The 24,569-nt window shown below is 33.5% G+C and overlaps 1 protein-coding gene and 1 long non-coding RNA gene across 2 annotated transcripts; both read left to right on the top strand.

Moving 5' to 3' along the window:
• The first annotated feature begins 256 nt into the window (after nucleotides 1-256).
• LOC127164058 (B-cell receptor-associated protein 29-like) lies at nucleotides 257-24,380 on the top strand. Its single transcript, XM_051107713.1, is given in 12 exon segments — nucleotides 257-565; nucleotides 682-803; nucleotides 2,495-2,612; nucleotides 2,976-3,098; nucleotides 4,914-5,144; nucleotides 18,637-18,738; nucleotides 18,811-18,911; nucleotides 20,163-20,310; nucleotides 20,390-20,525; nucleotides 21,371-21,482; nucleotides 21,572-21,672; nucleotides 23,220-24,380. Coding segments are annotated over 12 exon segments (1,410 nt in total). The 5' UTR covers nucleotides 257-485; the 3' UTR covers nucleotides 23,256-24,380.
• Nucleotides 6,960-12,984, top strand: LOC127164059 (uncharacterized). Its single transcript, XR_007827586.1, has 6 exons — nucleotides 6,960-7,110; nucleotides 8,468-8,570; nucleotides 8,737-8,915; nucleotides 10,514-10,711; nucleotides 11,571-11,673; nucleotides 11,840-12,984. It is a non-coding gene; the product is annotated as an uncharacterized LOC127164059 (long non-coding RNA).
• Nucleotides 24,381-24,569: the final 189 nt, after the last annotated feature.

Below are 24,569 nucleotides of genomic sequence, written 5' to 3'. Positions count from 1 at the left end.
CGTCACAACATGAACGGAGAGCAACGGCGATTGGTCGTGAATATTAATTAGTTAACCGACGTAACCTCATTATAAATTGGCGAACGGACACGTTTTTATCCTAATGTGAATTTAACTCATCTTAGAAAGATTTCTAATGTATTCCGTTCAATTATTACAATCCTCTATTACATTATAATTGCAAATAAATGCGAATTTCGTTTCTCGTGAGTAAAAGGTCAAAGGTAAAACACGCCCATCAACACTGAGACACGGAAGTGAGAAACTACTACGCGTGTGAATCTCATGAAGCCGGTTGTAACCATGCGTGTTTTACTCTAATGTTTACTATTCAGAGCTCTGTTTTATAACGGAATACGTGTATTCTGTTTGTAATGAAAATGGGATACATTTTAATGCGGGATTTAATATTAAGCGCGTTTTTTCCGATGACTTCTTAGGACTGTAAACTGCGGAATACGACAGAGGTCCACGATAAAATCCCAATGGACAATGGGAATATCATGGACCTTTTTAACAGGGGGAGGCCAGTCAGAGTGTGTGCACCCATGGTCCGCTACTCAAAGTAAGTTAAAGTATATTAAAGTATGATTTCTGTAATGAAGTTATGATTTCTGTAATGTAGGCGGATGTTGGGTGTGTTGTTCTGGTTTTCTATATTGTTTATTTTTGCTGTTTCAGGCTGCCTTTCAGATGTCTGGTGAGGAAATATGACTGTGATGTGTGTTTCACCCCAATGATCATTGCAGCTGATTTCATGCGCTCTGCAAAAGCTAGAGACAGTGAATTCACCACCAATAAGAGTAAGTTGTACTTCATGCAAGATGTCCAGCTTTTTCTTCATGTTGTCTTTTAGGTCATTAGGTGATTCTCAACTGGTTTGTCTTTAGTTTACGTTGTACATCAAAACTGTCATACTGAATTAAAAGTATTTATCATACAGGAGTAAACAAAACATTGCCGTCAAACATATGAATGTGTTCATATTTCCATATAATACATGGTATGTTTTTTTAATACCAGTACATTTTTTTTAGGTGTTGTAAAATATGTTATTGTTTATTCAGAAATAAATTATTAATTTATTGATCATCACATTAATTTGATCATCACAAACAAACATTCCATATAAAATATTCAACCAGAGTGTTTTTTGTTTTGTTTGCATGCATTTATTATTATTATTTTTTTCATGTTGGGTTTATTACAGTATTACAGCATGGCATTGGTTAAATAAGAACATTTATAATTTTGTTAATGCATGAAAAATGGCATCTTAACATATGCAAAAACAGTTTGCCAGATATTATTGTTAACTATATTATCAAGTGACAGAGGAGTCTGTGCATGCGTCCTTTGATATCAACAGCAAGAATTAAGATGTAAAGTATTTATTAAGTATTTTGCATGATTATACGCATGTGTTTCTCTAGCTGAACCACTGAAAAATGAGTAAACCTATTCAAATATTTTTTATGCACAAAACACAAAAAGAAAAAAAAAGAAGAAGAAGAATGTTGCTGCACAGTATTAACATTTTCCATAAATGTTTCCAGTTATTTTCCATTGCCATCAAACATATCAATGTGTTCATATTTCCATAGAATACATGGTATGTTTTTTTTTATTCCAGTACTTTTTTTTTAGGTGTTGTAAAATATGTTATTGTTTATTCAGAAATAAATGATTATTTTATTAGATTTTTTTTAATTTGATCATCGCAAACAAACATTCCATATAAAATATTCAACCAGAATGTTTTTCTTTTTGTTTGCGTGCATTTATTATTATTATTTTTTTCATGTTGGGTTTATTACAGTATTACAGCATGGCATTGATTAAATAAGCATTTATAATTTTGTTAATGCATGAAAAATGGCACCTTTTTTATTTTTATAAACTTCAATACAATAACAAACAAACAACACTCCTTCATGGGTGCATACATAAATATTTTTCCAAAGAAAAGTGGCATCTTAACATATGCAAAAACAGTTTGCCAGATATTATTGTTAACTATATTATCAAGTGACAGTGGAGTCTGTGCATGTGTCCTTTGATATCAACTGCAAGAATTAAGATGTAAAGTATTTATTAAGTATTTTGCATGATTATACGCATGTTTTTTTCTAGCTGAACCACTGGAAAATTAGTAAAACTTTTCAAATATTTTTTTATGCACAAAACACAAAAAAAAAAGAAGAAGAAGAACGTTGCTGCACAGTATTAACATTTTCCATAAATGTTTCCAGTTATTTTCCAGAAACATTTCCAGACTGGAAAACATTTAAGTGTCTGAATGTTTTATTTTTGGAAAATTTCCAACATTGCATCATTAGAGTTACTGGGACATTTATCCTGTTGGCATAAATTCTTCCTTGACATCAGCGAGACTAATTTGATGCAAAGCAACCCTTCACGATTCATTGAGTCATTGACACAGCCTTCTGCTCAGACATTACTCATATCATTTTAACATTTGTTTGCTTCTTAGCTGACCGGCCCTTGATCGTCCAGTTTGCTGCGAAGGATGCACAGACGCTGGCAGATGCGGCGTGTGTGGTTTCTCCTTTCTCAGATGGAGTGGATTTGAACTGTGGCTGTCCACAAAGGTAATTTCAGAGTACATTAAAATACATAAATATTTACCCTGAATGACAGATCACACAAGCAGTGTGTATTATTAATTGTAGGTTTTTCTAGAGACTTTCTCAACATATATGTCAAAAGGTGCTGTGCAGGGACAATCTGCTGATTGTTTTGTGCATTTTTTTACTCTGAATTTAATGCAAAATGTGTATTTACCTGTGTTAAATAAAGGCAAAGTTACTTGAATTATAATCAAATTACACTAGAGGTGAAAATCATTGTAAAAACTTTGTAATCAACAGGTGGTTTAATTCTTTTGAAGTTAGAACATTTTCTACACAGATTGCATTTGTAAGATCTGTTTGTAAGACTGTTTTTCATTGCAGGTGGGCCATGTCTGAAGGTTACGGTGCGTGTCTGATTAACAAACCTGAGCTAGTGAAAGACATGGTTCGACTTGTTCGAAACCAAATCGACAACCCCAGCTATGCAGTATCCATTAAAATAAGGTGAGCAGATGATTTTTTGACTTTTAAACAGCTAATGACAAGGAATATTCAAGATTGCATTTACAAATGAAGTCTGCCACATACAGTATAGCAAAATATAACTATTTTATTGGACAGCTTTATATAAAGTTAGTTATATAAATATGTTTATCTTTTTCTGCATACATACAGTAAACTCACATAAACTAATTTATATACTGTATAGCATATCTTAATTGCCTCAATTTTTTATTTATAAAAATGTAGCTAAATTATTATTGTCCAGCTCTTTATATAAAGTCCACTATAAATATATTATTCCACATATACACTACCGCTTGAAAGTTTGGGATCAGTAAGATTTTTAATGTATTTTAAATACATTTTTAATGCTCATCAAGGCTGTGTTTATTTGATCAAAAATATGAAAAAAAAAGTTATATTGTAAAATATTATTACGATGTAATACAACATTCTTCTGTTTTAATATACATTAAAAATCCAATTTATTTCTGTGACGCAGCGCTGAATTTTCAGCAGCATTACTCCAGTCTTCAGTGTCACATGATTCTTCAGAAATCATTCTAATATACTGATTTATTATGCTGCCTAATATTTTTTTGGAACCTGTGATACTTTTTTCAGGATTCTTTGATCAATAAAAAGTTAAAAAGAACAGCATTTATTTAAAATAGTAAGGTGCTCTAACAATATGCACTACTGTTCAGAAGTTTAGAGTCAGTAAAATTTTAATCTTTCTTTTTTTGAAAGAAATTAATACTTTTATTCACCAAGGATGTGTTAAATTAATAAAAAGTGATAGCATAGATTTACATTGTTAGAAAAGATTTATATTTTAAATAAATGCTGTTATTTTCAAATTGTTGTTCATCAAAGAATCCAGAAAAAAAGAATCAGCTTCCAAAAAAAATATTTGGCAGCACAACAGTTTCCAGCATTGATAATTCTAATAATAAATCAGCATATTAGAATGATTTCTGAAGGATCATGTGACACTTAAGACTGGAGTAATAGCTGATAAAAATTCAGCTTCGCATCACAGGAATAAATTATATTTTAAAGTATATTAAAATAAAAACCATTATTTTATATTGTAATAACATTTTGCAATATATCACAGTATCACAGTTATTAATATCACAGTTTTTTTTTTCTTCTGTATTTTGAGTCTTGATGAGCATAAGAGACTTCTTTAAAGACATTACAAGTCTTACTGATCCCAAACTTTGAGCAGAAGTGTATATACCATGTATGTATCATATACGTATGCATGCATAATATGTAATATAAGTTTATATAACTTTTGTAACTTTAATATTTATTTATTTGTCACTTTATACAAATATAATTATGTGTGTGTGTGTGTGTATGTATATATATATATATATATATATATATATATAAATATATATAAATATATTTATTATAATAACTTTAATATTTATTTTTTAGTTATTTATTTTATAAATATTTAATATATATATATATATATATATATATATATATAATAAAGCACTAAATATACTATATCACATAACATGATGCATAACATATCAAGTACACGACTTTTTTGGCTATATATATATATATATATTTAGCAAATCACAACTGCTTGATTCCTTTTATGGAAGCAAAATGTTGACTACATTATCACTAAGCTTTAATATGCTAAATGCAACTAATAAAGCATGAAGATATTATAAACATTAACATCATGATTTTCTGTAAAGCTGCTTTGAAATGTGTATAGAGAAAAGCACTATATATATATATATATATATATATAAAATATGACTTGTTTTTTCTTGTCCTCAGAGTTCACAAAGATATCAGGAAGACAGTGGATCTCTGTCAGAAGGTCGAGGCAGCAGGAGTCTCATGGATTACAGTTCACGGTCGTACAGCCGACGAGAGGCACCAGCCCGTTCACTACGACGCCATTAAGACCATCAAGGACAGTCTTTCCATCCCAGTCATTGCTAATGGTGACATCAAGAGCATGCAGGATGTGGAGGCCATCTACGAGCTCACAGGGGTGGATGGTGTGTGTCATTTAATCAGCATCTGTTTTCTTTTCTTTTCTTGTTTGTGCTGTATTTGTATCTGATTTTTTGGACTTCTGCAGGTGTGATGGCTGCTCGGGGATTGCTGGCCAATCCTGCCATGTTTGCCGGGTACGAGGAGACCCCGCTGCAGTGTGTGTGGGACTGGGTGGACATCGCTGTGGAACACGGGACCCCGTTCAGCTGTTTCCACCATCACCTGATTTACATGCTGGAGCGCATCACCTCTCAGCCCGAGAGAAGAGTGTTCAATAATTTATCCAGTACATCGGCCGTCATTGACTTCCTTCACAGTACATACAGCTCCACGTAGTTGTTTTTAAAGAATGCATTGTTTTATAAACTGTAATAAAGGCACAAATTAAAAAAAAAAATCTGAATCAGTCATACATTTTTAAAATCATGTATATATACACTATCAGTCAAAAGTTTTTGAACAGTAAAATTATTTTTTTTAAAAAGTCTCTTCTCATCAGGCCTGCATTTATTTGATCCAAAATACAGCAAAAGTGGTAATATTGTGAAATATATATTTTAAGTAACTGCTTTCTATCAGAATATATTTTAAAATGTAATCTATTCCTGTGATCAAAGCTGAATTTTCAGCATCATTACTCCAGTTTTCAGTGTCACATGATCCTTCAGAAATCATTCTAATATGCTGATTTGCTGTTCAAGAAACATTTATTATTTTTATTATTATTATTATAAATATTTAAAACAGTTGAGTAAATTTTTTCAGGATTATTTGATGAATAGAAAGATCCAAAGATCAGCATTTATCTGAAATAAAAAGCTTTTGTAACATTATACACTACACCATTCAAAAGCTTGGAGTCAGTATCATTTTATTTTATTTTATTTTATTTTATTAAAGAAATTATAGAAATTATTATTATTATTTTTTTTTTTAAGAATGGATGCTTTAAATGGACCAAAAGTGATGATAAAGACATTTATAATATTACAAAAGATTTCGATTTCAGATAAATTCTGTTCTTCTGAACTTTCTATTCATCAAAGAAACCTGAAAAAATTCTGAAATAAATTCCATTTATAATAATAAATATTTTTTAAGCAACAAATCAGAATATTAGAATGAATTCTGAAGGATTATGTGACTGGAGTAAAGATGCTAAAAATTCAGCTTTAAATTCACAGGAATAAATTACATTTTAAAATATATTAAAATAGAAAACAGTTATTTTAAAGAGTAAAAATATTTTTTATATTTTATATCGCAAATTGTATTGTTTACCACTCATTCTAGTGCTTAAACAGCCTGTTTTTATGTTTATTTAAACACCCTTTTTGGATGTAAAATAGTACTTCACTGTTGGTTTGCTATTTTCTTTAATATAGTTTTAACTGCAACATACAATAATAATGGGCTCTTTGCAAAGCTGTGCATTATATATTTCCTTACATAATGCAAGGCTCTTAAAGGTTTCAACCAAAAAAAAAAAATTGTCTCAAATGCAAGCTTTGAATTCTGAAATGCAATAATGTATGGGTTGAAAGCACCTGGCTGGTAGCTCGGTTGGAAAGTGCACAAAATGTTGGAACCAAGTCAGAGTGGTTGTTGGTTCAAGTCCTGGTCAGGGTGATTATGTTTATTTCATATTGCCAAACGTCTTTCAAAGCGAACAATTTACTTCTACACCACATAGCTGTATTTAATAGGATACTGTACCCAAAATGTTAGAAATAGTAGCTACACTACAGTACAGTTTTCCATCCGCTCCACTAGGCGGCGCAAGCGAGTTTCACCTTCTCAGAGTCTCACTTCCTCGGTTGTTTGACAACATGACGCATGATGACAGTCACAACATCACGTTCAGCTCCTGCAGATTATTTGCTTTTAAATGCAACTAAACAGCACATATTTCAGCTCAGCTGCAAACGAAATCAACACACTGTGGGATAAAATGCTGTCAAGCGCCTCACCTGTAAGTAACGTTGCGTTAATTTTCTGCATTAAGTGAACTTCTCTTGTCTTACACTCACTATATGTAGTGTAAGTCTATGTTTTTTTGAATGTTTTTTAAAAAGTCTCTTGCCTACCAAGCCTGCATTTATTTGATCCAAAGTACAGCAAAAGCAGTAATATTGTGAAATATTTTACTATTTAAAATAACTGCTTTCTGTTTGAATATATTGTAAAAAAAATTTATTCTTGTGCACAAAGATCATTTTTCAGCATCATTACTCCAGTCTTCAGTGTCACATGAGCCTTCAGAAATCACTCTAATATGCTGATTTGCTGCTAACAAACGTTTTTGTTTTTATTAAAAAGCTTTTTCATTTTTTGTTTTGGAAAGAAATGATAGAAAATAATACTTTTATTTAGCAAGGATGCTTTAAATTGATCAAAAGTGATGAAAATGACTTTTATAATGTCACAAAAAATTTCTAATTCAGATAAATGCCGTTCTTCTGAACTTTCTATTCATCAAAGAAATCTGAAAAAGCTACTCAGCTGTTAAATTAATAATAATAATAATAATATACTTTTTTAGCAGCAAATCAAAATATTAGAATCATTTCTGAAAGATCATGTGACTGGAGTAATGATGTTAAAAATTCAGCTTTGATCACAGTAATAAATTACATTTTAAAATATATTAAAATAGACAGCAGTTATTTTAAATAGTAAAAATATTTCTAAATTTTACTGTTTTTTTGCAGGCTTGCTGAGCAGAAGAGACTTCTTTAAAAAAAACATTAGAACATAAAACATTATTGTAATGTTCAAAACTTTTGACTGACAGTGTAGCCTATGTGTGTATGTGTCTTTTATGGTAATATAATGATGGATTGGATGTGTTGCATTTAGTGAGTCTTACCACAAAGGTAACACACTTGGACTAAAAGCCTCAAAATCTAAATTTTGATGAGGTTTTGATGAGCTCAGAGTCTCTGGTGATGTTGTATAGAAGTAGATGATAGAGGATAGTGTACTGTTAACGATCGCTTGTTAGACACTTAGATTATGCTTTTGGGTTTTTTTGGTCATTTTTTACAATTCACTACCTGCGATTTAGTGATTTAGCGATTCTAGAAACCCAGTGTGTAAATAAATATACACATTTATTTAGTCAAAAATGTCAAGGGAACTAAACTGGGGATAAGAAGTACCATGAACCAAAATATTATTTTTGCTGCAGATTTACTGAAGTATAATATAACATGCAATTATTTTTTTTTAACACTGCACAAGTTTAAGAGTCCAATTTATGTAGTCAGTTGTTTTTATGTATAAACATTGTGTCTAATAATGTGATTACTTCTGTGTTGACTCTCCAGAATAAGTGTTGTCCTGTGGATTGTGAACTGGTCCAGCTGAAGCAGAGCTCTGTGACGTGTGGACAGACGTTGACTGTGATGATGCTGATCTGCTGATGGACAGGTAATGTATATGATGTGTGAATGTGTGTTCTAGTGCACTGAACATGTAGGTTAGCATCATTTTCTTTTTGAAGGGTCTTCCTTTGAACAGCAAATGATGTTAACCTAAGTAGGTGGGGAAGGGACGGCGGATCAAAATTTTTATACATCTTTTTATGTTTTTTTAGTTTGTCCAAAAGCATAACCCCTGCTGGTCGTGGTCCCAGAAGCTCCAGGGGGAGACCGTACTAGTTTCCCCCTTCTTTGGGCGCGCCTTCACACACACTCCAGCATTCACACGTAACGCGGAGATCCGGCTGGAGTGGAACCAGCAACCTCTGAACCCGTGAGGCAGTGCTCTTAACCTGTGAGCCACAGATCTCGTGCTGAGACATGTGAAGGAACTTGTATTTGTCTGTTTACCTGTATGTGAGCTGTGTTTTTCCAATAAAGCAGTTAAATTGGGTTGGGGTTTGATCCAGTGTCTCCATCACAGCCTCATCCTCAGAGAACATGTGTTTATCCACTGGACCATCGTGGATTTGACATTGGTTGTTGGCGTTTGAGTGGTTTTGTTGGATGAGATGAGTTTAAAGTAAGCAATAGTGAGATTTGAACCTGGGTCTTCTAGATTAAAATACAAAGTTTTATCTCTTGCGCCACTGAATCTGTGGAGTTGATGAGTGTTTTGAACAGGATTTTATTGAAAGATTTGTGTTAAATGATGGATAACTGTATCAAATGCAGGATTTGAACCTGGACGTCCATGTTTGAGATGGAAATCTTTAACCACTGAGCCACAGAGGTTATGATGTTGGCTTGGATTTGTTTTTAGGATAATTAAGATTTGAAGTTGATTTCAACATTCATTTAGGCTGCACAAGAGACAGAATTCTCCAGTATTTTTGGTCTACTACATTATAATTTATTACTATCATTTTAATTTTTTGTAGTTAAAACCTCAAAACGTTGTGCTTAGTTTAAAACAAAATGTTTATGGTTGTCACTGTCATTGTGGAAAAATACCTAATTACACTTGTGCCACAGGAGGGCGTAATATTAATTTAAGACTCCATTTGCGACGCTGTAATTCACAAAAATCACCACAGGATGGCACAAAAAAATTTTATGTTTATTAGACTTGATTTGCAGCTTTGTAATCCTAAAAAAATTCCACAGGAGGGCAAAACATTTTTTAGAGTCAGTTTGAAAAAGTGTAGTTTTAAAAACTCACCACAGGAGGGCGAAACATATGTAGTTTATTTGATTAAATTTAAAGCGGTGTAATTCACAAAAATCACCACAGGAGGGCGAAACACTTAGTTTATTAGATTAAATTTAAAGTGATGTAATTAAAAAAATTACCACAGGAGGGCGAAACAAATGTATGTTTATTAGACTCGATTTCCAGCTTTGTAATTCTAAAAATGTCCACAGGAGGGCGACACCAGTTTAATTTGATGAGACTCAAATTGCAGCACAGTAATTCACAATAATCACCACAGGAGGGCGAAACACATTTAGATTATTAGATTAAATTTAAAGCGGTGTAATTAAAAAAATCACCGCAGGAGGGCGAAAATTTTATTTTTTATTGAATTTAAACGAGTGTAATTCGTAAAAACCACCACAGGAGGGCGAAACACTTCACTTTATTGCAGCATTTTTAGGTTAGGGTTAGGGTTAGGGTTAAGTTCACTAGAGTCAGAAGACTTAAAACGGGCCCTCTTGTGGTGATTTTTGTGAATTGCACCGCTGCAAATAGAGTCTTAACTGATTCTCTTCAGCTCCACAGAGCTTGTATCCACATGTATATGTATGAAATAATTTAGGCTTAGGATGGGTAAAACATGATCACATCATGTGTGTTATTTAAACACAAATTTTTTAAATGTGCTCTTGTCACTATAACACGTACAGTAGAATGACAGAAAGTAAAGTGCAGTGTTTCATCCGCTCCACTAGGCGGCACAAGCGGGTTTGAGTCCTTCAGTCCGACACCTTCAGCTGCTTGACAACATGACGCTTGATGACAGTCACAACAACACGTGCAGATCCTGCAGATGACAGCTGTTTCTGTCACTTCAACAACACATATTTCAGCTCAACTGCACAGTGAAATCGACAGAGAAACGCTGGAATCGAGTGTGACGCGACTCACCTGTAAGTAACTTCCGCTTAAAGCGGATTCTCTCGTTAATTGACTTGCACGCACTGTACAACAGATGAATCGCTAGTTGTCGCGTTTCCTTTATCATTATTTTTCATTTCATTTCATTAATCGCCCTCTGATAGTGACACTGTAAGTGTAATAATAAGGAATCGCGCTCTTTGTCTCTGTTGACACTGGACTGATGTTGGTGAGAGTCAGCGGGTGTTTGTGAAGCGCTGATGTTTCCGCTTTTTCTTCTTCTGCTGTGACTGTCATAATAAGAGTTCAGCACACACATTCACATATTTTTTAAGTGTCTCGTAATATTACAAGCATGCAGCAGTAAACTAAATTTGATGTAAGAGCAGTTTACAGGCAGTGACTGTTGGTTTTTATTGACGTTTCTGTGCCTGTAAGTCATTTAATTACTATTTTATTAATATAAGATTTTTAATGTTTTTTTTTCTTTTAAAGTCTCTTCTGCTCACCAATCCTCAATTTATTTGATCCAAAATACAGCAAAAGCAGTAATATTGTGAAATACTGGAGTAATGATGCTAAAAAAATCAGCATTGAAATCACAGGAATAAATTGTTATTAAATATATTCAAATAGAAAACAATTATTTTTTAATAGTAAAAATATTTTACAATTTTTCTGTTTTTGCTGTACTTGGTGAGCAGATGAGACTTCTTTAAAAAACATTAAAGAGCAGCAGATTGATTCAAAATGATTGTTACAGCATTACTGAAGTCTAATAGAGTCTGCAGTGTTTTATAAATATGTAACATTAATTTGGTTTTATTAACAGTGTTAGACTAGATTTGAAATATGTCTAATAATGTGATTACTTCTGTGTTGACTCTCCAGAATAAGTGATGTCCTGTGGATTGTGAACTGGTCCAGCTGAAGCAGAGCTCTGTGACGTGTGGACAGACGTTGACTGTGATGATGCTGATCTGCTGATGGACAGGTAATGTATATGATGTGTGAATGTGTGTTCTAGTGCACTGAACATGTAGGTTAGCATCATTTTCTTTTTGAAGGGTCTTCCTTTGAACAGCAAATGATGTTAACCTAAGTAGGTGGGGAAGGGACGGCAGATCAAAATTTTTATACATCTTTTTATGTTTTTTTAGTTTGTCCAAAAGCATAACCCCTGCTGGTCGTGGTCCCAGAAGCTCCAGGGGGAGACCGTACTAGTTTCCCCCTTCTTTGGGCGCGCCTTCACACACACTCCAGCATTCACACGTAACGCGGAGATCCGGCTGGAGTGGAACCAGCAACCTCTGAACCCGTGAGGCAGTGCTCTTAACCTGTGAGCCACAGATCTCGTGCTGAGACATGTGAAGGAACTTGTATTTGTCTGTTTACCTGTATGTGAGCTGTGTTTTTCCAATAAAGCAGTTAAATTGGGTTGGGGTTTGATCCAGTGTCTCCATCACAGCCTCATCCTCAGAGAACATGTGTTTATCCACTGGACCATCGTGGATTTGACATTGGTTGTTGGCGTTTGAGTGGTTTTGTTGGATGAGATGAGTTTAAAGTAAGCAATAGTGAGATTTGAACCTGGGTCTTCTAGATTAAAATACAAAGTTTTATCTCTTGCGCCACTGAATCTGTGGAGTTGATGAGCGTTTTGAACAGGATTTTATTGAAAGATTTGTGTTAAATGATGGATAACTGTATCAAATGCAGGATTTGAACCTGGACGTCCATGTTTGAGATGGAAATCTTTAACCACTGAGCCACAGAGGTTATGATGTTGGCTTGGATTTGTTTTTAGGATAATTAAGATTTGAAGTTGATTTCAACATTCATTTAGGCTGCACAAGAGACAGAATTCTCCAGTATTTTTGGTCTACTACATTATAATTTATTACTATCATTTTAATTTTTTGTAGTTAAAACCTCAAAACGTTGTGCTTAGTTTAAAACAAAATGTTTATGGTTGTCACTGTCATTGTGGAAAAATACCTAATTACACTTGTGCCACAGGAGGGCGTAATATTAATTTAAGACTCCATTTGCGACGCTGTAATTCACAAAAATCACCACAGGATGGCACAAAAAAATTTTTATGTTTATTAGACTTGATTTGCAGCTTTGTAATCCTAAAAAAATTCCACAGGAGGGCGAAACATTTTTTAGAGTCAGTTTGAAAAAGTGTAGTTTTAAAAACTCACCACAGGAGGGCGAAACATATGTAGTTTATTTGATTAAATTTAAAGCGGTGTAATTCACAAAAATCACCACAGGAGGGCGAAACACTTAGTTTATTAGATTAAATTTAAAGTGATGTAATTAAAAAATTTACCACAGGAGGGCGAAACAAATGTATGTTTATTAGACTCGATTTCCAGCTTTGTAATTCTAAAAATGTCCACAGGAGGGCGACACCAGTTTAATTTGATGAGACTCAAATTGCAGCACAGTAATTCACAATAATCACCACAGGAGGGCGAAACACATTTAGATTATTAGATTAAATTTAAAGCGGTGTAATTAAAAAAATCACCGCAGGAGGGCGAAAATTTTATTTTTTATTGAATTTAAACGAGTGTAATTCGTAAAAACCACCACAGGAGGGCGAAACACTTCACTTTATTGCAGCATTTTTAGGTTAGGGTTAGGGTTAGGGTTAAGTTCACTAGAGTCAGAAGACTTAAAACGGGCCCTCTTGTGGTGATTTTTGTGAATTGCACCGCTGCAAATAGAGTCTTAACTGATTCTCTTCAGCTCCACAGAGCTTGTATCCACATGTATATGTATGAAATAATTTAGGCTTAGGATGGGTAAAACATGATCACATCATGTGTGTTATTTAAACACAAATTTTTTAAATGTGCTCTTGTCACTATAACACGTACAGTAGAATGACAGAAAGTAAAGTGCAGTGTTTCATCCGCTCCACTAGGCGGCACAAGCGGGTTTGAGTCCTTCAGTCCGACACCTTCAGCTGCTTGACAACATGACGCTTGATGACAGTCACAACAACACGTGCAGATCCTGCAGATGACAGCTGTTTCTGTCACTTCAACAACACATATTTCAGCTCAACTGCACAGTGAAATCGACAGAGAAACGCTGGAATCGAGTGTGACGCGACTCACCTGTAAGTAACTTCCGCTTAAAGCGGATTCTCTCGTTAATTGACTTGCACGCACTGTACAACAGATGAATCGCTAGTTGTCGCGTTTCCTTTATCATTATTTTTCATTTCATTTCATTAATCGCCCTCTGATAGTGACACTGTAAGTGTAATAATAAGGAATCGCGCTGTTTGTCTCTGTTGACACTGGACTGATGTTGGTGAGAGTCAGCGGGTGTTTGTGAAGCGCTGATGTTTCCGCTTTTTCTTCTTCTGCTGTGACTGTCATAATAAGAGTTCAGCACACACATTCACATATTTTTTTAAGTGTCTCGTAATATTACAAGCATGCAGCAGTAAACTAAATTTGATGTAAGAGCAGTTTACAGGCAGTGACTGTTGGTTTTTATTGACGTTTCTGTGCCTGTAAGTCATTTAATTACTATTTTATTAATATAAGATTTTTAATGTTTTTTTTTCTTTTAAAGTCTCTTCTGCTCACCAATCCTCAATTTATTTGATCCAAAATACAGCAAAAGCAGTAATATTGTGAAATACTGGAGTAATGATGCTAAAAAAATCAGCATTGAAATCACAGGAATAAATTGTTATTAAATATATTCAAATAGAAAACAATTATTTTTTAATAGTAAAAATATTTTACAATTTTTCTGTTTTTGCTGTACTTGGTGAGCAGATGAGACTTCTTTAAAAAACATTAAAGAGCAGCAGATTGATTCAAAATGATTGTTACAGCATTACTGAAGTCTAATAGAGTCTGCAGTGTTTTATAAATATGTAACATTAATTTGGTTTTATTAACAGTGTTAGACTAGATTTGAAATATGTCTAATAATGTGATTACTTCTGTGTTGACTCTCCAGAATAAGTGATGTCCTGTGGATTGTGAACTGGTCCAGCTGAAGCAGAGCTCTGTGACGTGTGGACAGACGTTGACTGTGATGATGCTGATCTGCTGATGGACAGGTAATGTATATGATGTGTGAATGTGTGTTCTAGTGCACTGAACATGTAGGTTAGCATCATTTTCTTTTTGAAGGGTCTTCCTTTGAACAGCAAATGATGTTAACCTAAGTAGGTGGGGAAGGGACGGCGGATCAAAATTTTTATACATCTTTTTATGTGTTTTTAGTTTGTCCAAAAGCATAACCCCTGCTGGTCGTGGTCCCAGAAGCTCCAGGGGGAGACCGTACTAGTTTCCCCCTTCTTTGGGCGCGCCTTCACACACACTCCAGCATTCACACGTAACACGGAGATCCGGCTGGAGTGGAACCAGCAACCTCTGAACCCGTGAGGCAGTGCTCTTAACCTGTGAGCCACAGATCTCGTGCTGAGACACGTGAAGGAACTTGTATTTGTCTGTTTACCTGTATGTGAGCTGTGTTTTTCCAATAAAGCAGTTAAATTGGGTTGGGGTTTGATCCAGTGTCTCCATCACAGCCTCATCCTCAGAGAACATGTGTTTATCCACTGGACCATCGTGGATTTGACATTGGTTGTTGGCGTTTGAGTGGTTTTGTTGGATGAGATGAGTTTAAAGTAAGCAATAGTGAGATTTGAACCTGGGTCTTCTAGATTAAAATACAAAGTTTTATCTCTTGCGCCACTGAATCTGTGGCGTTGTTGAGTGTTTTGAACAGGATTTTATTGAGAGATTTGTGTTAAATGATGGATAACTGTATCAAATGCAGGATTTGAACCTGGACTTCCATGTTTGAGATGGAAATCTTTAACCACTGAGCCACAGAGGTTATGATGTTGGCTTGGATTTGTTTTTAGGATAATTAAGATTTGAAGTTGATTTCAACATGCATTTAGGCTGAGCAAGAGACAGAATTCTCCAGTATGTAGGTTTTATGTAGAGATTTGTGTTAAATGATGCATAATGCAATCAGAGGTGGGATTTGAACCTGTACGCTCGTGTTTGAGATTGGACTCTTTAACTACTGAGCCTGTAGTGTTTTGTGGTTTCCGTTTTTAGGGTCATTTAAATTTTAGCCAAATACAGGTTTAGATTAATGAAATGACAGTGATAGCGGGATTTGAACACGTTTGTGTTGTAGCTTCATAATTCAAAGTCATGTGTTTAATCACTGCTCCACTGGGCTTCACATAAATTGAGTGGATTTCTGTTTTCAGGTTTCAAGTGTGAACGATTATCCTCTACAACAGAGATTGAGTTTGGTCCTTTATATTATTCATTATAATAATTTTTTAAAGACTTTGCGCTTTCTTAATTAAATGTTTATTGTCGTCACCGTCACTGTGTAAAAATACCCAATGACAGTCATTGATAGTCACTAGCATTGCAATTATTATTATTATTTTAATTATTAAATGTTATTATCTGATTAAACAAAAATAACTCTTTACACTATTTTTGAGTAAGTGTTTTTTGCTGAATTTAATAAGATTAATAAATTATTGCATCCCTTTGTGATGATTTTTGTAAACTCATGCAAGTACAAAGGTAACTTCACTATGCTTCTCAAAGACGGTGAGATCAGAACACCCATAATGCTTTGCAATATGAACAGCTAATCAGAACTAGTCACACTCTCTATGCTTTCCTCTTTTCTGTTAAAATAATAACAAAAGAAAAATGAATATGTAACTATCCAGAAAAAAAAATATTAAAGACCTAAAGCATGCGCCCCCCGTGGTGTTTTTGTGAATTACACAGCTATAAGTTGAGTGTACCCACCTTAAATATCTGCTATACTTCTGCAAGAGGGTGAGTGAAGTAGAGCATATGACAGATTGCAGTTTGAACAGCCAATCAGAACTTTATATGTCCTCTGTACTGTTAAAAGTAAATAAATAAATGAATTATGAACTTAAATGAAATTAAAATGGGTTACGCCCTCATGTGGTGAATTTTGTGAATTACAGCACAGGTAATTGAGTCTAATGAACTTAAATTGTTTGTGCCCTCCACTGGTGATTTTTGTGAATTACAAGTGCTGCAAATTGACTCTAACTTAAATTGGTTGCGCCCTCCTGTGGTGATTTTTGTGAACTACAGTGCTGGAAATTAAGTCTAATGAACTTAAATTGGTTGCGCCCTCCTGTGGCGATTTTTGTGAATTACAGCGCTAGAAATTGAGTCTAATGACCTTAAATTGGTTGCGCCCTCCTGTGGCAATTATTGTGAATTACAAGTGCTGCAAATTGACTCTAACTTAAATGGGTTGCGCCCTCCTGTGGTGATTTTTGTGAACTACAGTGCTGGAAATTAAGTCTAATGAACTTAAATGGGTTGCGCCCTCCTGTGGTGATTTTTGTGAACTACAGTGCTGGAAATTAAGTCTAATGAACTTAAATTGGTTGCGCCCTCCTGTGGTGATTTTTGTGAATTACAGCGCTAGAAATTGAGTCTAATGACCTTAAATTGGTTGCGCCCTCCTGTGGCAATTATTGTAAATTACAAGTGCTGCAAATTGACTCTAACTTAAATGGGTTGCGCCCTCCTGTGGTGATTTTTGTGAACTACAGTGCTGGAAATTAAGTCTAATGAACTTAAATTGGTTGCGCCCTCCTGTGGTGATTTTTGTGAATTACAGCGCTAGAAATTGAGTCTAATGACCTTAAATTGGTTGCGCCCTCCTGTGGCAATTATTGTCAATTACAAGTGCTGCAAATTGACTCTAACTTAAATGGGTTGCGCCCTCCTGTGGTGATTTTTGTGAATTACAGTGCTGGAAATTAAGTCTAATGACCTTAAATGGATTGCGCCCTCCTGTGGTGTTTTTTGTGAATTACAGTGCTGGAAATTAAGTCTAACTTAAATGGGTTGCGCCCTCCTGTGGCGATTATTGTAAATTACAGTGCTACAAATTTAGTCTAATGACCTTAAATGGGTTGTGCCCTCTTATGGTTATTTTTGTGTATTACAAGTGATGCAAATCGAGTCTAACTTATCTGATCAAACAAAAATATTTTAAACATTAATGTTTAAGATGAAAATAATCATTCTCCATGACTGTGTAGTGTTTTTAAACTACATACTTTTAGGTGTTTTTTTTTTTATATTAGTTGTTTTTTTTATTTACTATTTCCCCATTTCTGTGAACAGCAGATTACTAATAATCATAAGAATGGAATAATTTCGTGTGAAAAACACTTTATTCGCTATTGTTTATTCATTTTCGTCTGTTTAACATTCCCAGTGATAGACAGGCGCTCGTGCACGATGCAAAGTGCGCGGTATAATGACGTCACTCGTGTGAGACGGCAGTGCTGTGCCTGTCTGCGTTTAGTTTAGTTTTCCTGAATTGTGTCGTTGGTCTGAAATTTCTTTGGAGGTTTTCTTCGTTAGCAGGTGAGATGTAAACAGAAGGCTTTTCTGCGTCTGCGGCTGGTGTCATAATCCTTAGTTTATCTGCGTTTGAGTTTTGTCTCGACTAACCGTGTGTTCGTTTCCTGTTTGATCTCATCTTATTTACACATTATACTTACTGTACCTCAACTATTCTGCATTTTTACTGGTTAAGTAAACAATGCACTGCGATCTTGTAATTACACTGTACTTCTAAATACTGTTATTATATGTTGTGTGTGTAAAACATATCAAATGTGTTATGTTTTGTGGTGAAAACATGAGACGTGTATCTTGATAGTGAACAAAAGTGTGTAGCTACAAGATGCAGGTGAAATGTCACTGAACAAGACCTTTGATCCAGGCATAATGCCATAAGTAGATTATCTGAGAGTAATAACAGATTTGATTAGTAAGTAGTGCAGGTTTTTTTCAGTATGGTCTCTAAACTTGAATATATAAAAAAGACTAACACGTTTTTGTTTATTATTTCTTTTGTCATACAGCTGAAATACAATGACGTTGCAGTGGACTGCGGTTGCATCTTTCTTGTATGTGGAGATTGGCGTCCTCGTCATCTTGTGTCTGCCTTTCATCTCTGCTCAAAGGTAAAATGTTCCCTTCTAATCCATTTGTGTTTGCTGTCGTCCACTTGCTCTTACTGACTCCTGTGTTTGTAGATGGCAGAGTATTTTCAAATGGAGCATCTGGAACCGTCTTTCCCAGTTCTGGAACAAAGGCTTTCTCACTATGATAATAATCCTCATCGTACTCTTTCTTGGTATGTCCTTTCTAGTTTTAGTGAGATGTCTTAAAGGAATAGCTCACCCAAAAATAAAATTTGCTGATAATTTACTCGCCGTCAGGCCATGCAAGATGTAGATGAGTTTGATTTTTTTCATCAGATTTGGAGAAATGTAGCAATACATCACTTGCTCACCAGTGGATGTGAATGGGTGCCGTCAGAATGAGAGTCCAAACAGCTGATAAAAGCATCACAGTAATCCACACAATTGAAAATGTGCATGTTAATGTTTGTAAGAAACAAATCCGTCAAGGTGTTTTTAACTTTAAAAGAATAACATGAGTCCATAATCCATCTTCCTGGTTTGTAAGTTTTTTTAAGAAGTCTCTTCTGCTCACCAAGCCTGCATTTATTTGATCTAAAGTACAGCAAAAACAGTAAAATTTTGAAATATTTTTACTATTTAAAATACTATTTTCTATATGAATATATTTTAAAATGTAATTTATTCCTGTGATTTCAAAGCTGAATTTTTAGCATCATTACTCCAGTCACACGATTCTTCAGAAATCATTCTAATATTCTGATTTGCTGCTCAAAAACATTTATTAATTTCTATAATAAAAAAAAAAAATACTGACTCCAAGCTTTTGGTGTATGTATACTGTATAATATAACAAAAGCTTTATATTTCAGATAAAAAAGTAACTGTTTTAAATATTAATAATAATAATAAATGTTTCTTGAACATCAAATCAGCACATTGGAATGATTTCTGAAGGATCATGTGACACTGAAGACTGGAGTAATGAAGCTGAAAATACAGATTTGATCAGAGGAATAAATTACATTTTAAAATATATTCAAACAGAAGGCAGTTATTTTAAATAGTAAAAATATTTTACAATATTACAGCTTTTGCTATATTTTGGATCAAATAAATGCAGAAAGGTGAGCAGAAAAGGCTTCTTTAAAAAAAACAAAAAATCTTACTGTTCAAAAACTTTGGACCGGTGGTGTATTTCTTCTGATGTTTTAGATGGAAGCAATGGTGTTAATGATGGATTTGTTAATTGCAAACACACAGCTTTTCACTTGTGGTGTGGATTGTGATGCTTTTATCAGCTGTTTGGACTCTCACTGCAGAGGATCCACTGGTGAGCAAGTGATGCAATGCTACATTTCTCCCAATTTGATGTAGAAACAAACTCATCTACATCTTGGATAGCCTGAGAGTGGATAAATTTAGATCAGAAATGACTCAAGTTGTGTTGTAATCCACTGCAGATGCCCTGCGGGAGGTGAGGAAGTACTCGAGCACTGACCAGAGCAAAGACTCCAAACTGCACCCCAACATGTTCGACCACATGCACATGAAGCTCTTCCGAGCTCAGAGGAACCTCTACATCTCGGGCTTCTCGCTCTTCCTGTGGCTGTAAGCATTAATCGACATGAATGACATGGCCCGCTGGTAGTGTCTTGTGATATTGAACTTTGCTGCTGTTTTCTCACAGTGTCATGAGGAGAGTCGTCACTCTGATAAGCCAGTTGGCCACGGCCGTCGGCACCAGCGTCGCTCTGCAGACTCAGGCTGAAAGTGCTAACAAAGCTGCCAAGAAATACATGGAGGACAATGAGATGCTCAAACAGGTTAAAAGCCTGAAATCCCATGAAACCTGCACCACATTTCACCCCAAAATCAAAAGACTGATATATAGAAATAATATTTTTACTTAAGAATTTAACTTTGATTAAAATAATGTAAAAACATTTTTACTTAAATGAAACCTGCACCATATTTCACCACAAAATTAAGGGACAAATTTATAGAAATTATATTTTCTATTAAGAATGTTGTTTTCATGATTTTAATTAAACTTTTTTTTTTTGAGGTGCAATACGACCGAAATCATATTTTATTTAAATTGTGGTAAATAATGCAATTTGTATTTAAATGAAATCTACACAACATTTCACCCCGAAATCAAAAGACAGAAATAGCAAATAATATTTTTAATCAAGCATTTAATTTTCATGAAAATCTTGCATGAAATAGTTTTTTTTCCCCTTTTGATTTTGGGGTTAAATATGACCTAGACATACACTTTTTACAGCAGTCACAGCTCTATAATTATGATAAACATTAATTATTACATTAAAATATTACATTATTAAATTTAACATTTTCAATGAAAAATTTGTTGGGAAAATAATGCAGATTTTACTTCAATGAAACCTGCACATTTCACCCAAAAATCAAAAGACAAAAATAAAGAAAAACATTTTTCATTAAGAATTTAATTGTCATGAAAACACATTTTTTAAATTTTGGGGTAAAATGTAACTTGATAATTATAAATGCATATCAAGTTATGAAAGTCCAAAAAAAAAAAATCCTGGTTGAAGAGAAATAGAATGAATTATTGTAGTGTTTAAGGAACTGGTGTTTTTAAAGACCATTTAGTAACAGAAGTACAAACCGTTGTCAATCTTAGGCACTTACAGATGCTAAAGGAGAAGGAGGGAAGATACAAGATCCAGAAGAGAACAAACTCCTGAAGAAAGAGGTGCAGAGACTGACGGAGGAGCTGAAGAGCAGCACAGATGGTGAGCACAGGACGTACAAACACTCCACGCTCATTCTGTTTCACGATTACAATCAAACAAATGATCTATGGCTGTTTGTTTTTCTGTAGCTCTGAAAAAGTCAAAGTCAGATTTGGACACCATGAAGAAACAAACTGAAGGACTGACCAAAGAATACGACCGTCTCCTTCAAGAGCACCAGGAGATTCAGGTAACACACTTGTCTAAATTTCAAACCAATCAACAAGTGCTTAGAAATCAGCAGTTATTATTAAAATGTAATTAAAAATAATTAAAACCAAATTAAATTAAATATACAACAGTTTTAAATTTAAAAAGTATTTTAATTTAAATAAAAGAAAATTAACTGAAAATATATAAAACAAGCTTTAAAGTTGAGGTAATAAAATAAAAAAAACATAATTTAGATATATATTTAATAAATAAATAAATAAATAAATGACAAAAAAACTAAAGCTTTAAAAATGAAACAAAAACAGAAAATGTACGTCCTGTAACAAAAAACAAACCTGCCTTTATTTGAAATATTAAAACAGCTAAAACAAAAAACCCTCTAGACATATTTACAAAAAATAAATAAATAATAAAATAAAATAGACAAACAAAATTACTGAAACTTTAAAATGAAAATGAAAACAGAATACATAAATTTGCTATAAAATCTATAAAGTTTAAGTACTAAAATAACTAACTCAACCTTAATATAACATTTACGATGTATGTTATAGATGTTTACAAAAAAGAACAAAAAATTAAACTAAAACTTTACAATTGAAATAAAAACAGAAAATAACTTTGCTGTAAAAAACAAGCAATACTAAAACTTAAAAAAAAATAAATAAACCGAAAATATACATTTTCTGTAACAAAAAACAAACCTGCCTTACAACAATAAAGTAAACAAAAACAAAATGACTAACTTTAAAATTAAAAGGAAAAAAGTAAATATAATTTTCCTATAAAACAAACTTTCCTTTAAAGTTAAAGTACCCAAATAACTAAAACTTAAAAACTAAATAGACATTCCCAAAATTCATACAAACTAAATTACCAAAACTTGAAAATTAAAATGAAAACTGAAAATATAAACTTCCTTTGAAGTTGAATTTCTAAAATATTTTTTTAAATAATTTAATATACATTATATAGACATTAACCATAAAAGCAGAAAATATATAATCTAATAATCTATTTTATTATCTTAATGATAAATGATATTAAAATAACACAAAGTAGTAGACAGATAATAGATATTTTGAATCTATATTGTTTTGCATATTTTAAACAAATACTGTATGACTACTTCCATGTTTCAAATATATCCGTTAAAATGTTATATATTAAAATAATAAACAATAAAAGATTAATTAGAATTTTGTTTTGCATGTTTTAAATACTGTATGACTACTTCCATGTTTCAAATATCCATAAAAATGTTATATATTAAAACAATAAAAAGATTAATTATAATTTATATTTTATATACATAATATAAATAAATCAAACAAATACAAATAATAATTTAAATGTAAATTTGTAATGTAAAGTATAAATATAATAATGTAAATTAATTACACTTATAAAGTCAATGCAAATTAGTATTATTGTGCATCCCAACAAAATGAGTAAAAATAGGTTGTTTGTTACAGTAAGGAAAATGACGTGGCCAAGAACAATACGCAATGCCTTGTTTACATAAGCCTCACTTTTTTTTTCTTCTTTTGTCTCTTTTTTTAGAATCAGCTGGACAGTGGAGACAAAAAAGACAACTAAGCAAGTGGATGCATTGGAAACCTGTACGTTAACGCACGATAATCACGATCATGCTCAGTTCCTCCCACCCCAAATACACTCACCTGGTAGCATGACATGCAAACTGTTACAAGTTCTTGACAGTCAATTCATGATATCACATCCTGTCAGGTTACCTGCTCACCACACATCTGAAGTAGCAGTTTTCACAGTTTCCAGCTTTGATCCCTCTGGTTTTGATGTTGAAGCACTGCAGTGCTGTATTTTGAGACTGCTGCATACTGCGGCTGTCTGCGAATACAGCCACTGAAACCCAACACTCATTGATGTGTTTACAGGGAACCGTAGGTTATTTAGTCAAAAAAGCCATAGTGACTGATGTTTGCATGTTGCATTGAGATACCTTGTGTCGCTTTCCTTCTCTTCTGCTTCATTCTCTCTCTATTATTTTGCTTAAAAAGTGCATATCAAACCAGGTTAGTCATGCAACATCCAGAACATGCAAACATGAGTCTCAGTAGCTGTAACAGTAGTACTTTTCAAGCATATTTCCACAGCAATATTTCCATCCAAAGACGACATAATGGAAGCCTATCTAAGATGACATACATTACAGGCTACGTTAGTCATTTGATCAACTTTAATTAAGAAGAATAAAACCGTTTACACATAAACAACAGGTAAGAAGTAAACACATCACAATGAGACCATTTATTTCTGGGCTGAGCAAACAGTCTGTTAACGAGCGGTTAGTGTGTTTGTTCTCGAGTTCTTGAGAGGTAGGTCAATTACACCTGAGTTCAAATGCTGTTAGTTGTTAAACAAATGCTGAAATGTGAAATTTAAACTGATTTCACAGTCCAATACAGATAAGTGAGCATTTCTTAATTTCGAGTCCATTTGAGGTAGATGCTTTTGTGCTATCGATGCTTACTAGGATAACACTGGTGAATGTTACAAAACATGTCCAGGCCTTATTTCACTCAGAAATCAAATTATATTTTGCATAGAGAAAATTAAACTATTAAGATTTTTTTTTTTGCATTTATATTATTATTTAAAAATGTTTCATTACAATTAAGCACATTTTTATGGAAGCTTGTTTCTGCCATTGGATTAAAAAAAAAAAAAAAAAAAAGAAAAAAATCTCACAATTTTCTCTCAAAATTCTGACTTTTTTTCTTGACATAAACTCTGAATTTCCAAGAGGGGGAAAACAGTCAGAATTGTGAGATATAAAAATCTGAATTATGAGCTAAAAAGTCACGATTAAATAAACTCAAAATTTTGAAAAATATTATATTTTGCAATTCTAACTATTTATAGCTTTTCTAA

The sequence above is a fragment of the Labeo rohita genome, chromosome 4 (genome assembly GCF_022985175.1).
Source record: "Labeo rohita strain BAU-BD-2019 chromosome 4, IGBB_LRoh.1.0, whole genome shotgun sequence".
NCBI lineage: Eukaryota > Metazoa > Chordata > Actinopteri > Cypriniformes > Cyprinidae > Labeo > Labeo rohita.
The sequence above is the reverse complement of the archived record's forward strand: the minus strand, read 5'-3'. Positions and strand labels throughout refer to the sequence as shown.